Below are 16,456 nucleotides of genomic sequence, written 5' to 3'. Positions count from 1 at the left end.
GAGAAATCAGGACCGCAGAGATGGATTTTGTTTAATATTTTTTTGAAGTCACGAGTTGGCTGGAAGTTTCTGGAAGATGAAGAAGTTTCCTCTGCGTTCGATGTATTCTTTAGTGGTCGACACGTGGTGGGTCTGGTGTTGTCACTTTCTAGTTGTTTATTATTACAGTACACAATTGTTTTTGTTCTTTGTGGCATGTGGGAGTGTGAGGTTTTAAATTTATCTTTTGTTTAATGATTTTAATCGAATCGATTAGGTTTCTCGCTGGATTAAGAATCTACCAGACGTTACTAGGGCTTTGGTGTGCGGCACCGTTAGGGCCGCTCAGATTGATGTTCTTTTGATCGACGGTCAGGAGTGCCACAGGCTATAAATTTAGTTCAATCATCACTCGCGTAAAAACATTCTTTTTTTTTTTTTTGAAGAGAAAACAGTCTTCTTTTTAACATATTCTTTAATCGTTAAAGAGATTAGGATAAGGATCTCAAGAGTTATTTATTTATTTATTATTATTTTATTTTAATCTCCACTATTTGCTATTTTAAAATTCTACCTTATCCATTTAAAAATAGCAAAGTGGATTTTACGAATCATCATTAATTTAAAATTGACTTACATGTTTACGAGTTTTCATTTTGATCTCTTAAGTTTGATGTTTTCATTTTGGTTCACCAAATTTGATACTGTTTTCAAAACAAACATTTTATTAATCTCTAAAACTAGTCTATTTATTAAGTGCCAACGTACCATTTGCTAAAGGGGGGACATTGCTCAGTTATAAAGTTATAAAGTTAAAGGTCCCCCTCCCCCTCCGGGGGGGGGAGAGAGAATTTGAAGTAAACCAATAATTAAGCAAGGAATATGTGGTAAGTTCGAGTCATGATCAATGTTTTGGGGAGGGGATGGAGGGTGTTATGCGATCGGACCAGAAAAGGCCATAGATGGTATTAACAATTTTGAAGGAGTAGAGCTTGGAGAAAGAGGATGCAAAAGAGTGAAGATCAAAACGTGTGTTTCCAAGGATTCTTAATTTTTTTAGCAATGTACACCACTGGGATTCATTGAAAGGGTTGAATCGTGGTGTATCCGTTGAATTAGGTTTTAAAGATAGGCATAGTTGCGCCGTAGAGGTGCTTGGATTTTTTGAGGGATTCGATTTATTTAATTTCTTAACTAGTGGGATTTGCTAGTGTAATTTGGCTATGGGAGAATGTTAAATAAACTTTTTATTTTTATTTTTTATAATTCATTGGAAATGATGATTTTAAGGATTGTTGTTATACTTTTGTTTATTATTCTTCCTCTTCAAGAATTGAGATGAAGATTCTCCTATTTTCTTATTATTCTTTCTCTTCAATGTAAGAATCTAGGCTTCATGTTATATAGAAAAACTATTATTTTAGTGTTTATGAAGGATTTAATGGGCATATTAATATGAACAATGCACACATTTAGAAAAAACAATTTTTCGTTAATTAACTCTGGGGTACACTTCAATTCCCCCTCTTATCCTAAACTTTAAAATTGGGCAATGTCCCCCTTTAAGTATTGGAAATTAGTAAATTGCCCCATGCTATTATCAAATTGAATGTAACAAAATATGATAATGGCATGGGCTAACTTGCTAATTTTCAATACTTCTAGGGGGACATTGGTCGATTTTATGGTTGAAGGGGAAGAGGGATTGAAGTGTACCACTTAGTTAGGGGGCGCACGTAGGTGCGGGGGGGGGGGGTGAAATTAACCTTTTTTTTGTGTACAATGTTGTTAGGAGTCCAAGTATCATAGTCATGATTGTATTGATAATTCTAAGTTTAATAGTCACTGATATATGGACAAATGTATGGATAATTAGTGTATTGCACTTGGTGTATTGCATTGTATGTTAGGTTTGTTAGTTGTTGAGCTGACATGTTAGTTAGGAAGTTAGTTAGCTTGGCATTTTTGGAGGGAAAATAGGGTCATTCTTGTATATAAGACTCGATGAGCATTTTAATAAGAATAAAGCAGAAAAGTTAATCTAATTGCTCTCTCTATTCAACTCTCGCTTTCTCCCTTTCCCCAATTCTCTCAACTCAGGAGGTTAGTTACCCTCGAAGTAACTATTTTCCCTCTAAACTCTTCTTGATTGGCCAAGAACTTAACAATTGGTATTAGAGCTTGCTTTCTTGCAACCATGACTGAAACTAGATCCTCTTCTTACATCAATGAATCCCTATCCCTTCTTAAAACTACCACAAATCACCATGCCCATTCTTTACAAGAGATCAACCCACAGTTGAATGCTAACACTCAACAATTGAAAGGCAATACTCAACAATTGAATGCCAACACTCAACAATTGAACGCCATTAGTTTGGCTTTGCAGAAACTCACTGAAGCTGAAGAACATAGACAGCAAAAATTTATGTCTCCAAGTTCTTCATCTTAATCCCCAAAATCCCCTGTATCACAAGTTGTTTCTCTACCTCTCTCGAATATGTCAAAGAGTGTGAGACTTGATTTCCTTCGGTTCAAAGGAGATGATCTTGCTTCTTAGGTATACAAAGCCAATCAATATTTCAGTTTCTACCAAACCCCATTCAATGAGAGGTTGTTAATGGCTTCTTTCCACATGGATGGAGATGCCCTGGTATATTTTCAAGATAGTGATGAAAATGGGGTGTTTGCAACTTGGGAAGGATTCCTGGAAGCATTGCTGACAAGGTTTGGGAATACTACATATGAGGATCCTATGGAATCACTCACAAGATTGAGGCAAACAACCAATATTGTGGTTTACAAAGGGCAATTTGAAGCCTTATCAAATAGAATTAAGGGTTTGTCTAATAGCCACAAATTGAGTTGTTTTCTTAGTGATCTCAAGGATGAGGTGAGGTTACCCGTGAAGATGCTCAATCCCAAAAACCTTAATGAAGCCTTTGGATTAGCAAAAATCCAAGAAAAGTACCTGAATAGTAGCCGTAGAGGTCAAAGGTCTTCAATTGACTATGCTAAGCTTTCAATTTGGGTCCTAAGCTTGAGATGAAATTGGAATCCAGATTTAGGCTTCCCCTATAGAGTTTGTCACCTACTTAGATGGAGGAAAGAAGAAGGAAGGGTCTTTGTTTTAATTGTGATGAGAAGTTTCAGCCTAGTCATTAATGTAAGTCTGCTAAGCTTTTCTTGTTAGAAGGTTTTTATCCTTTTCAAGAATCTAGTTCTAATGTTCAATTGGTGGAACTTGATGATTTAGAGTCTACTTTGTTGCAATTAGATGTGGATAAATTTGATAATAGTAAGTTTGAACCTAAAATGGTAGAAGCTGAGATCACACTTTATGCTCTTTTGGGTAGTCCCTTACCTGGTACAATGAGAACTAAAGGAAAGATTAATGGACATTGGCTTATTATCTTGATTGACATTGGAAGTTCTCACAACTTTGTGGATGCTGCTATGTTTTTTTTCTTTTTCTTTTTTTAAATTTTTATTTTTACAATTGCCTTTAGACTCTTCTATAACTTTTTAGGTGAAAGTAGCTGATGGTGCTTCCATTAGAACACAGGGTGTTTGTTCTAATGTCAAGGTTACTATGCAAGGTCAAGTTTTTGCAGTTGACTTGAATGCATTAGCTTTGGGTGACTGTGAACTAGTCTTAGGTACTCAGTGGCTCAGAACCCTTGGTCTAATCCAATGGTACTTCTTGGAAATGTCTATGGTGTTCCAACATCTCAATTCCACTATGAAATTAGTAGGTTTGCAACCTATCGGTTTGACCATTCAAGAGGGAACTCAATTTTTTAGGCCATCTGTGAAGAAGGGCTTTATGTTGTATCATTGGCTGCTACCAGCTTTTTTTCTTCATAATGTGCTCTAGAAATAGAAGGGTTATTAATTGAATTTGCTGCAATTTTTGAAACACCTATTGGCTTACCTCCCTGCAGAGGTCATGAGTACCAGATTATTCTGAAGGAGGGCATTGCATCTTGTGGGAGACGTGTCCCTAAAAAAACAAGAGATTCGGGTACCTTTTTAGGGCACCTCTCTTTTTGGGTAAATGGTATGGAGTTGCCACTTATTTTTTTTTAAACAAAAAAATAAGAAAAAAAATACTAATTACAAAATACATGTTTGAATAGTTCCATTCATTGATTGAATAAATATTACATATCTGGAAAATTGAAAAGTTACATAGCTTTGGGTCCTAGTTACAATTTATTAAATATTTATATGGCTTGTTGTCCTATTTACATTCTACCCAAAACAAATGAAGATAAGGCTAGATCTACTAAACCAAAAACCTAAATCCGGAGGCTAAGTTACAGAATGGGAAGGTGTTAGGCACCCATTTCGCCCAAGCACAGTCTGGTCTTTTAGACTCTTTGACCAATGTATTATGTTATGCATGTCATGCATGATATGTTGAAAATGCGAATGAAAAATTAAATCACACAAATTAATGTATGGATGAAATCTCTTCTTCTTGTTAAAAAAATTAGATCTATTTTTATTGTTAAAAAAAAATGATTTTGATTTGTCAAAATATCAGATCTGCTTTGTGGGATGTAAAAAAAAAAGGTTTTTGATGATAAAAATTTAGATCTGTTTTGTTATATTCAAAAGAATGATTTTTTGATGACAAAAATTCAAATCTGTTTTGCTATATATTTTAAAAAAGATTTTCTAAGAAGAAAACTTCACTCATAAACTAAATTTATGTAATCATGAATTAAAATAAACACAAACATAGTAATATATAATCTCTTTCTTTATTTTAAAAATTTGCATGTATTAAGAAAATCAAATTTGAGAAAAATTTAGATCTACATCTCATAAAGATGCCGGTCTCTTTTTGTTTGAGAAAACTCAAATCTACATCTAAGGAAGATGTAGATCTATTTTTATATTGAGAAAAAATTTAGATCTACATCTTATAAAGATGCATATCTGTTTTAAGAAATATAATTGTTTACATGCAAATTTATTGACATTCAAGAAAAAGATTATAATAATCATATAGAAAATATCATGCCTTAAACAAAAGGACAATTAACAATTCATAGATATTTGAAAAAGAAAGATATAATATGCATCATCACATTACAAGAGAAGGGTGAAGGAAACAACCTCTTGCACGAGCACACTTTGTTGTTCTTGAGAGGATGTTTTAGGATTCAAAGAAATTTGTTCAATTCTCTTTGAAACCTAAAAACCCTAATTTTGCAGCAACACACAGAGAGATAATCAAAAAAATGTGTGGTTTGAGAGTAAAAAACGTATGCCTCTCAAAGTGTAAAAAAAAAGTGCTAAATTATGAGGTTCAGTTTTTTATTTATAGAGACTAGAAGACTCTAAAAAATAGGTACGAACAATTGGGGTTAGAATCCAGACGCATCTTTTTGCAAAAAGGTCGAAAAGGGTGTGCCTTATTGTCACCCAAAGGCTATTGGGCCAAAGCATCTTATAGTTGTTCTTAGCTTGCTGTTGCAGCATCAACTATATGCCAAGAGGAGCAAATCTATCTTTGGTATCTTTGAAGTGGAGTATCTTAGCCATATTATTTCTGGTCAGGGTGTGAGTGTTGACCTTAGGAAGATTTTTGCTATGCAGGCCTAGCCTTCTCCAAAGAATGATACGGCCTTGCATGGATTTTTAGGCCTTACTGGATACTATAGGAAGTTCATCCAACACTATGGCCAGATAGTTGCTCCCTTAACTGCCTTGTTGAAGAAAAAAGGCTTTTGTGTGGTCCATTTAGGTTGAGGAATCATTTCAGAAACTCAAGGTTGCAATGTGTCATCCTCCTATCTTGGCCTTACCAAAATTTTCTAAGCCTTTTACTATAAAATATGATGCTTCAAGTGTGGGTTTAGGAGTTGTTTTGATTCAAGATCAGAGGCTAGTTGCTTTCCACAGTCAGCTCTTGAAAGGCAAGGCTTTACATTTGTCTACCTATGAGAAGGAACTATTAGCTCAGGTTATTGTTGTGCATAAGTGGAGGCCTTACTTGTTGGGAAGGCCATTTGGCATCAAAACAAACCAACAAAGCCTGAAGTACATCTTGGAACAACGAATTGCTACTCCAGCTTAACAGAAGTGGTTGGCTAAGCTCTTAGGCTATTTGTTTATTGTAAAGTATAAGAAAGGTTGTGAGAATAGGGTTGTTGATGCCTTTTCTAGAAGGGTGGGTGATGACTTGGTGGGAGATGTAGATTAGGTTTCATTTTCAGCTTCCCTATGCTTGATTTCTTTTCCTTGCCCTTCTTGGATTGAGAAGTTGAAGGCTAGTTATGTTTCTTCTCTTGAAGCTCAGCAAATCCTCAAGGACTTGCAATTTGATGCAGTCTGTCCTAGATCTTTTTCACTGCATAATGGCCTAATTCTTTACAAAGGGAGGGCATTTTCGTGGCCTACTTGTGTTCTAATACACAAAGTACTTCATTTGGTGCATGATAGTCCCTTGGGAGGGCATGTTGGGTTTCTAAAGTTTTATCATAGACTAAGGCAAGATTTTTTCTGGCAAGGAATGAAAGCTGATTTGAAGACACATATTAGGGAGTGTGGAGTATGTCAACAAATGAAGCATGAAACCTGTCATCCTCCTGGTTTGTTGCAGCCCTTGCCTATTCTTGAAAAGCCTTGGTCTGCAGTAAGTATGGGTTTTGTTGATGGATTGCCTAAATCTCAGAGAATGGATGTCATTATAGTGGTAGTTGACAAGCTTACAAAGTATATGCATTTCATTGGACTTTCAAGTCCTTATTCTGCAGCTAAGGTTGCTCATCTCTTTGCTCAAAACATCTTAAAACTCCATGGCATGCCTACTTCTCTAATTTCTAATAGGGATTCTGTGTTTACTGCCAAGTTTTGGGATGAATTGATGAAGCTTCAAGGTGTTTAGTTGGCAATGTCTTTTTCCTACCATCCTCAGACTGATGGGTAGACTGAGGTTGTCAATAAAAGCTTGGAACACTATCTTAGGTCTTTCTCTGTTGATAGACCTTCTAAGTGGTATGATTGGTTGTATTTGGCTAAGTTCTATTTCAAGACCAATTACCACATTGCAACTAAACTTACTCCATTTGAGGCTCTATATGGTACTGCTCCACCTAGACTACTAGATTACATTCTAGGAACAACTCAAGTAGTTGCTGTTGATTCTATGCTACAGTCTAGGAAATTTTTTTTTTCCTTGCTCAAACAAAATTTGGTAGATGCTCAAGCCAAGATGAAGCAACAGTATGAATTACACAGAAACTGAGATAATTTTTCAGGTTGGGGACTAGTTTACTTGAGACTCAAACCTTATAAACAACAATCTGTGGCCTATAAGGCTTCTCATAAACTCTCTCCTTGATTCTTTGGCCCTTTCAAGATTATCCAAAGGGTTGGTAAGGTTGCTTACATGCTGGATCTTCTTATTGGTTCTTCTATTCACCTGGTGTTTCATATTTTTTGCTTGAAGGCTAAGTTAGGTCACAAGACTGTGCCCCTTGCTCTTTTGCCTTTTATCAACTCCCAGGGTGTTCTTGCCTTTGAAACTGTGGCAATTGTGTAGACTATGTCACACCAGTTGCACAGGAGGACTATTACTCTACTTTTGGTTCAATGGCAAGGTGTTCCTCTAAGGATGCTACTTGGGAGGATCTTTTGACATTTCAGCAGCAGTTCCCTCATCTTGTGGGCAAGATGTTCTAATGGAGTGGGTAGTTGTTCAAAGTCCAAGTATCATAGTCACGGTTGTATTGATAATTCTAAGTGTAATAGTCACTGATATATGGACAGATGTATGGATAATTGGTGTATTGCACTTGGTGTATTGTATTGTATGTTAGGTTTGTTAGTTGTTGAGTTGGCATGTTAGTGAGGAAGTTAGTTAGCTTGGCAGGTTTGAAGGGAAAATAGGGTCATTCTTGTATATAAGACTCGATGAGCATTTTAGTAAGAATCAAGCAGAAAAGTTAATCCAATTGCTCTCTCTCTCCAACTCTCCCCCCCCCCCCTTCCCAATTCTCTCAACTCAGGAGGTTAGTTACCCTCGAAGTAATTGGTTTCCCTCTAAACTCTTCTTGTTTGGTCGTCCAAGTATCATAGTCACAGTTGTATTGATAATTCTAAGTGCAATAGTCACTGATATATGGACAAATGTATGGATAATTGGTGTATTGCACTTTGTGTATTGCATTGTATGTTAGGTTTGTTAGTTGTTGAGCTGTCATGTTAGTTAGGAAGTTAGTTAGCTTGGCAATTTTGGAGGGAAAAAAGGATCATTCTTGTATATAAGACTAGATGAGGATTTTAATAAGAATCAAGCAGAAGAGTTAATCCAATTGCTCTTTCTCTTCAACTCTTTCTCTCTCTCTCTCTCCCCTTCCCCAATTCTCTCAACCCAGGAGGTTAGTTACCCTCGAAGTAATTGTTTTCCCTCTAAACTCTTCTTGATTGGCCAAGAACTTAACAATTGTCCTGTAAGCAATGTGATTTTGTCCTTATATCAAATACAATTCTTCACCTACAAGACATTGAACACCTTTCACTAATTTTGCAAGTATCACGGGGAATTCAATTTCAGGCGTTACCGACAATAGAGAGGAGATTTACTAGAAGTCATTTCATATGTGAATTGAAAATGAGCCTAGACATTCCTCAAATCTCAAGTTCCCTCTATAAAAGGGGATCAACCCCCACTTTGAAAATCATTTTGGACTTATTATTCAAGCTCATATCATACCTTTTATTGAGCCTTAAACGAGTTCACTTAAATTTGTTTATATTGGGTTTGTTCATAAACATTTTTTTATTAGCTTGACTCGTTTATCAAACATGCTTGAAACTAAGGCTTGGCTTTGTGTGTGTGTGTGTGTGTGTGAGAGAGAGAGAGAGAGAGAGAGAGAGAGAGAGCTATTGATAATTAAAACAAGGAGTTATTGTAGAGAAATATTGATAATTAAAACAAGGAGTAATTGTAGGTAATTGATCATATTTATGTTCAAGTTTGTTGTCTGACTACCCAATATTAATGTCAAACACAAACCTGTAATTGTTAGCTTATATTGATGGGTTGGGCTCACTAGCGTAGTGAGTGTTCCATTTAGGTTAGGCCCAAATCTTTACTAGCCTAATGTCATTAGTCTAATGTCATTACAATGAAAATCCTTTGTTCTATTTTGAGTGTTCCCTTTTATGCTCTATCACTCATAGTTTACTACATATTTTTTTTCCCTTATAAAACAATTAAAGTTTAAAATAGAAAAAAAAGAAAAAAAAAAAAGAAGACATTTGGGAGTTAGTAAAGTATAAAGTGGATCACTAAGAGCAAGATAGAAGATTTTTATTAATGTCATTAAAAAAAAATGGAAAATGACATTTTAAGCCCTATATAGTAGGCGTTGATACAAATTAAAGCCTATAGTCTTTTGAGTTTTAAATTGAACCCCAAACTTTAATAATTGTATCATTTAAACCCCTTAATCAAACTTGAAAAATACATCATTTAAACCCCTCAATCAAACTTGAAAAATACAAGGCATAAATTGTAATAATTTTAAAAGTAAAAAAATTGTTTGAAATTAATAAAATTATAAGATTTAATTTGTAACTGTCTTAAAACAACCAGGTTTAACTTATAGCTTTTGAAAAGATATGGAAACAACCCCTAAAATATAAAGTTTAAAAAATAATTTACCCAAAAAGAATATTTTTGAATTTATCTCACCAATTTTTTTGCTACCTCAATTCTCTAATATCTGCACATAAGTGCTTATTTTCTTAGTTTTTTTTTGTCATGCACCATATTTGCCCCTGCTGCTGCTTAACATGGAATAAACATTAGAACATGAACGCACTGCCGACAGAGATCATTCCCAAAAATAAAGGAACTAAACGGTGTACGTCATTCACCACAAAGATGTTAAAAGTTTGATCCCCACAACATAAAACATCACATTAATTAGAGGAAGATTTTTCCCCTGATTTCTTATTATACTTTTATGAGAAGTTATTTTTATATGTAAAGCTGAAAACAAACTCGATGGATTGGCACAATAGAAGATTATGAAAAATCATGTTTGATTTGGCTAGAAACCAGTCACTGTGTATCCCCCGTCGACACAAATTACTTGTCCGGTGATATATGAAGCGGCGGGAAGGCAAAGAAACGCCACCACTGATGAAATCTCATTAGGCTCTGCAATACGACCCAGAGGAGTTCGTGCGATTAACTTGATAAAATCCTTGGCATGAGCAACATCCTGAGGCAAAATGGTGTTCGAAACGTTATTAATAATTCGTAATACTGACCACAAACATGGCATATATTTTGAAAAATGGTATATATTTTGAAAAATGGCGGACTCTAGAAACCTAGGAACCACAAACATTTATGTTAAATTACTGACCAACACTTGAGATTTTAAATAGGAGGTAAAATAGATGAGATAGAGATCGAATTCAGAACCTCCTTTACCATGTTAAATTAATAATTCTCTCAAAAGTTTGAACTATTGGAATATGGTAAATTTAATCATTTAACCACACAATTTTAACAATTTCTATTTTGAGTAGTCATCTGAAAAATAATAACATGGAACACAACTTTTTTTTTTTTTTTTTTTTAGCAAAACATGGAACACAACTATGAAATTCACATTGAGACACAGGGATGGAAGATCTTACGGCTGGCAAAATGTTGGTTTTGACACCCCATGGTGCGACAGTGTTTACTCGAATATTGTCCTTTGCCCATTCACATGCCAAGTTCTTTGTTATTTGGTTGATTGCTCCTGAAAATCAGCAAGGTTAGAAAATTTAGAATAGTTATTGACAGCAAGAACATTTTATTTTAGTGACAAATAACGTGCCTTTGGATGCTGCATAGCTAGAAAGTTTAGGTAGAGCTATCACTCCAGCGACTGAGGATATGAATACAATATTTCCTGCTCCTGATTCCTTCAAAAGGGGGTGTGCAAGTTGAGAAAGATTGTAGGGAGCCTCAACATTGGTATTCATTATAGTCGAGTAATCTTCTTCAGTATATCCTGTAGCTTCTTTGAGTATCACTGTTCCGGCATTGTTTACCTAAAGCAGAAAAATAAGCTTTAGAAGAGCATAGACACCATAAAGCAATCTGATTTCAATGAAAGATAAAAGAAGAAATTATAATCTAGGAGCTTAAAATTGCATTTGCTGCTCCAGGTCCAGTAGAAGCTTAAGCACTCAAGTCAGAAAGCAAATATTGTAGTTTTGTTAATTACCACGTCTTCCAACAGCATGACTCTGTTCTTATATAAAAAAAAAAAAAACAGCATGACTCTGTGATCTAATCCATCTCTAATTGTATTAATTTTTCATTTTAAGATGGTTTTTTGCCTGTGTTTTACACACATTATGATTTATAACTGAAAACGTGATTTAAAGCCACTCTTTCAAGTTATAAAAACAAACACCGTCCTTCGAATTGATTTGGCATGCTAGTCTTCAATGCGTAAGTTCATACTTTTTTTTTTTTTTTGCGTGGGAATCCTATTTCGATTAATTTGACTAATCTTATCCAATTTGCTTCTCTCTATTATTCCATGATTAATCATTTTTAGGGTAATTGTAATGTTTAACTGTTTATTACATACAAACTATTTTACACCATTAGAAATTGTGACTTTAGTTGCTTTTAGGGGTGTATGTAAAACAGTTTTTGTGTAACAAGTTTAACCCCTCTTAGAATATTCTTCAATATATCTGGTGAATCACACCCTCCTCTTCTCTTACATAAATGAGAGTCTTTTGTGCAAGGTTCTCATATGGATCCACATTTATATGAGAGGAGGTGTAATCAAAGAGAGATACTCAATAATTTCACATAATCTTTATGTTGAATATGGGCCACAAATCAACTGCACCTCTTTCTATAGTGTGCAAGTCGCAGACCAAACTCTATAGTGGCTATGCCACTAGCTACTTTCTCCTAATTTGGACAATTTAGCTATAAACTTGACTGTAGCATAAAGTTATAACTCACACTTAACAATTAATATGACTACATACTTGGGAATTCTAATCGTTTGATTGTATGATCTTTATGTTCATGACACATATATCAAATTTCACGCCAATCATATGTTATTTACTATTTGATCTATATGTGTGTGTGTGTGTGTGTGTTTTTTTTTTTTTTTTTTTTGTGTAAGTTTAGACTACAAAAACTTAAAATTTAAACATTTGATATTTTAGAAAATTTTCAAGCATAAAGTATAGAAGAAAAAAAAAATGTAATCTAATGCATGATTTTAAAAACCAGTACGGTCAATGAACTATTTTTGCTCTCAATTCTCAATTTTTGGCCGGTTCTAGTTAGTTTTAGGGTTTTATCGAACTAGATTGGTGCACGGTTTTGATTGAACCAGTTCAACAAACTGGTCCGGTTTGTTTTTAAACCATAATCTAACGGTGAATTTGTTAAAATTAACATCTAATAAAAATATTAAGTGAAGTTACAACCTTAGATTACAACCAAATTTATTGTTAAACTTCTTTCCATTTAATATCATATCATATCTTTCTGCCGAAAAAAAGGAAAAGAAAAAGTCGTAGCATTACCGGATTTACAAAATTCAACAAAATGACGTTTGGATGCATCCTTAATTGCTTTTCTTCTTTTCTTACTACCATTTGGTAGGAGGAGGATGAAATGGTCCAAAAATCGTAACAAGCTAATGCTTTATTTATAGTGGTAGTGACAACCACCAATAGTGCTGTGATAGCGTGGTAGTGACAGCAATCGTGATTGACGACGTGAAGGTGATGTGGTAGCGGTAGTGGCAACCGTAAATTAATTGTGATGATGACAATAGTGATAATGGCAGCGATAGCAATGATTTTTTTATTTGAAGATCGATTCAATAATTCAATTAAATATTATAAGTTTATAAATACAAGTAATGTGTGTCACCTAAAATTTTATAATAACACTAGAGCACATGTGATGAGGCTCTTTTTTTTTTATTATTTAGGCTCTTTTTTTATTATTTTGAGTTGAATGTAATTTTTTAATTTGAATATATTTATTGTTAGTGATGTTACACATAACTGAATTTTTAAGAAATTAGCTTTCAAAATTTTTTAAGAAATTAAAATTTAGGATTTGAAAATAAATAAATTGCTAGATTTAATGTGTGCTAGTTTTTAGGAAAAAATGTATTAAATGTATGTGAAATATATTCAAATAGAGAGTGTGCTAATTTTTAGGAAAAAAAAACCTTATCGGTAGTTTTTTTTTTTTTTTTTTTTTTGAATTTTGTCGAATTACAATTTTAACCCTATTTTTTATTTTTAAAGAATAAAGATTATCTAATTAGATTAAGGGTATTTTTGACATTTTCTAAAATCATAACTAACTTTCTAAATTCTCTATTTTTTATTGACTTTTGAAAGAGATATCATTTGAAGGGTATAAAACAATAACATGTCTAGCCTGGACTCGTTTCATATGGTCTAGGTGCTAACCAAGATAATAATTGGTCCTAATTAGAAGAATATCAACCTTGACTATCCAGTTCTCAAACAAATAAATAAACACGTTAAAAGTTTTGTAGGTCAATTAGTTGATATCTCCTAGAGTGTTAATTATATTTTGGGGTTAAAATCTCCCTCTTTGCAGTAACTATTTAAATTATCAAATAAATAAATAAACCTTATCTATTAGGAGGAAAATTGGTTCTTACATTTGCAGGAAAATGGAGTAGATTGTGCAAAAGAGAAAAAAAATGAAAGGGATAAAAGCACCAACGCGATAAAGTGGTTTATGTTAAACTTGAAGAGCCAAATTTTTTTTTTTTTTTTTTTTAATTTTTTGTTGACTTTTGAAAGAGATTTTCCATTGATCACAACCAAAACAAAGTTAAGGTATGAAACGTGTCTAGGCTAGGTAATAATTGGTCCTAATTAGAAGATTATCATCTTTTCTATCTGGTTTTCAAATAAAGAAATAAACCTATTAAGAATCTTGTTGTTCACTTGGTTAGCATATTTTAGTGTGTCCATTATATTTAAGGTCCAAATTAGGGGTGACAAAATTTGACACGACTCGCGAACACGACACGATTCGACACGAAATTAGCAGGTTATAGGTTAAGACTTAATGAGTTCGTATCATATTCGAGTTGATACGATAGACCTGTTTAATATATGGGTCAGTTTAGTGTCCAATCCTTAGAACCTGTTTGACCCGTTTAATTAAATGATATTTTACAAATATATCCTTCAAATCCTAGATATATAAACTTATTAGCTGTTATGGTTAATTTTCATTAACATATTGTGATTGATTTTTTGTGATATTGAGATATGTTTTAATTTTAAATGATTATTTTTAATATATTTACTCATTAGTTTTTAATTTTATATTAAAAAAAAATATTTTTTAGGTTTTTCATAATTTAGATCAATTTGGTTAATACTAATTTTTTTTTTTTCGCTTAGATAAAATTTGATAAATAAATCGACACAACTGACCTGTTTAATAAATAGATTGTATTAGGGTTGGAGAATCTTGACCCGTTTAATAAACGTGTCGGGTTAGTATTGACCCATATAGTTGAATACTAATTGGACAACAGAACAGGAACACGAATTGCCACCCCTAGTTCAAATCTCCCTCTCTACTGTAACTAATCAAATTATCAAAAAATTAATTAAACCTTATCTATGCGGATTGTAATAAGAAGAATGTCATCATAAATCTTAAACTATCCGATTTCTCTTGTTACTATCCCTTTCCTCTGCTGTAACTATTCAAATTATCAAAAAATTAATTAAACCTTATCTATGCGGATTGTAATAAGAAGAATGTCATCATAAAATCTTGAACTATCCGTTTTCTCTTGTTACTTTTTGCAGAAGTTTCTGGGACAAAAGGAAGTTTGTAAATTTAACTATAATGATTTAAAGTAAAATCTAAGGACTATCAACCAAAATCTTAGAGGGGGAAGAAAATAAGAGGATGAGAAAGAGAGAAGAGTTTGTAGGTGCTAAGCTTACGAGGATGTTGAGCTTGCCATGAAAGACAGAGGACACAGTCTTAATCAGCTCCTCCCGCTGAGCTTTTGATGTCAGGTCACAAACTGAACCACTTAATTTGAACCCTTTACTCTCCCATTCTCGTACCCTCTCATTGATCTCTGTTTGGTTCCTGGAACAAATATGCACTGCCGCTCCAAGTGCAGCTAGCTCTTCCACTATGGCATACCTGATGAATAGTTCAAATGAACAAATAGAATTGGAGTTTATAAAGAAATGTAAAAAAACAGCAATAGAGAGATATATGGCTGGCTAAGGCTAAGCTAACCCAATGCCCTTGGTTCCACCAGTAACAAGAGCAGTCACGCCCTTAAGTGACCATCTTGGGTCCTTGAAACTCGGCTCTGCTTCTGCCATGTTCTTCTTCTCCTTTCAAGTATTCCAAAGGCAAATTCTTACAAGCAGAAGTAATAAGAATGGGTACTCTGCTTAGAAAAACAACCCTCGAATAGTATTTATATAAACAAATTGCCTGTCACTATCTGAAAATAAAAAAAATAGTTATCTACTACCATATACTATGATTTATGCTATTCTTGCTTAGCTTAGGAGCAGTATTAAAAAACCCAAAAGGATAGTGTAGAATATATATAAAGTCAAACCACAAACGGTTAGGGCCGGCCCTAGCCATTTTGGAGCCTAAGGTGAGAACTAAAAATGGAGCCTTTTTTATACTTAAACTAGTATTATGCCCGTGTGATGCACGGGTTAATCAAGAATCATGTGTAATTTAAAGAAAATAATAAATATTTTTTTAAATTTAATTAAATTTAAATAATAACATATATTTAAGTGGTAAACTCAATTTAATAGTTAAGAATTATAAACAACCCAAATTACTAAACAAAATAAATAAATAAAAGTAGTGAGATTTACATAAGAATTGAATTTTTGTATTTGAAAGCAAGGGAAGAGGCATCGAATTTCAACCTATCAAAACAAATGTGTAAATATAAACTTCAATAAATATTTTTGAGAAATACTAAGAGTTAAGACCTTGGCAATAAGTTTGCATTGATAATTGAAAATAGCTTCATTAGCATTGAGATGTCAAAAGAATTAAAAAGTAATACCTTTTTGTGAGGTTTGCACATCCTTCTAGGCTAATTTTGTGAACAACAATCTATATTATGAGTAAATGAAGATCTATATTGCTAAGCCAACTAATCTATATTGCTAAACCAACTACACCTTAATTTTTAAGGTTTTTATCTCTCTTGAGAATCCTTGTTGTGATCATATTCCAATAGATTATGGTTGATGAAGATCTAGTTAATTAAGTTTCAACGATTCAAGCTTATTGTAAATAATCACTTTCAAAATTCTAATAACATGAATACTTCCATTTTTTTCTCCTAAGAAAATTTAGGCGAAAGAATAGAGAATACATACCAGAAGTAATGAGGAT

General features: G+C 33.5%; 1 protein-coding gene across 2 annotated transcripts; it reads right to left on the bottom strand.

Moving 5' to 3' along the window:
- Nucleotides 1–9,846: 9,846 nt before the first annotated feature.
- LOC112022373 (tropinone reductase homolog) lies at nt 9,847–16,260 on the bottom strand. 2 transcript variants are annotated; one of them, XM_024054962.2, is made up of 6 exons: nt 16,122–16,260; nt 15,317–15,417; nt 15,010–15,217; nt 10,839–11,055; nt 10,654–10,760; nt 9,847–10,229 (listed from the first exon to the last, which is right to left on the bottom strand). In XM_024054962.2, the coding sequence occupies exons 1-6, from the start codon at nt 16,140–16,142 to the stop codon at nt 10,056–10,058; spliced, it is 828 nt and encodes a 275-aa protein (XP_023910730.1). In that variant the 5' UTR covers nt 16,143–16,260; the 3' UTR covers nt 9,847–10,055. The 2 variants fall into 2 exon arrangements, with proteins under 2 accessions (XP_023910730.1, XP_023910732.1); XM_024054964.2 differs by having other exon boundaries at nt 15,317–15,473; nt 16,122–16,257.
- Between the last annotated feature and the right edge of the window lie 196 nt (nt 16,261–16,456).

Source organism: Quercus suber, unplaced genomic scaffold, assembly GCF_002906115.3.
Source record: "Quercus suber isolate HL8 unplaced genomic scaffold, Cork oak 2.0 scaffold_309, whole genome shotgun sequence".
In the NCBI taxonomy this organism is placed as follows: domain Eukaryota; kingdom Viridiplantae; phylum Streptophyta; class Magnoliopsida; order Fagales; family Fagaceae; genus Quercus; species Quercus suber.
Note: the sequence above shows the minus strand (reverse complement) of the source record. Positions and strands in the feature narration are given on the sequence as shown.

What these genes read in the sequence shown, in the direction of transcription:
- LOC112022373 (XM_024054962.2), bottom strand. Translation starts at nt 16,142, where the DNA reads ATGTGCAAACCTCACAAAAAG. An exon ending in ATGGCAAGCTCAACATCCTC is followed by an intron (nt 11,056 to 15,009) that starts GTAAGCTTAGCA and finishes TTTCTGCTTTAG; the next exon opens with GTAAACAATGCCGGAACAGT. An exon ending in AAACCAACATTTTGCCAGCC is followed by an intron (nt 10,230 to 10,653) that starts GTAAGATCTTCC and finishes ATTTTGCCTCAG; the next exon opens with GATGTTGCTCATGCCAAGGA.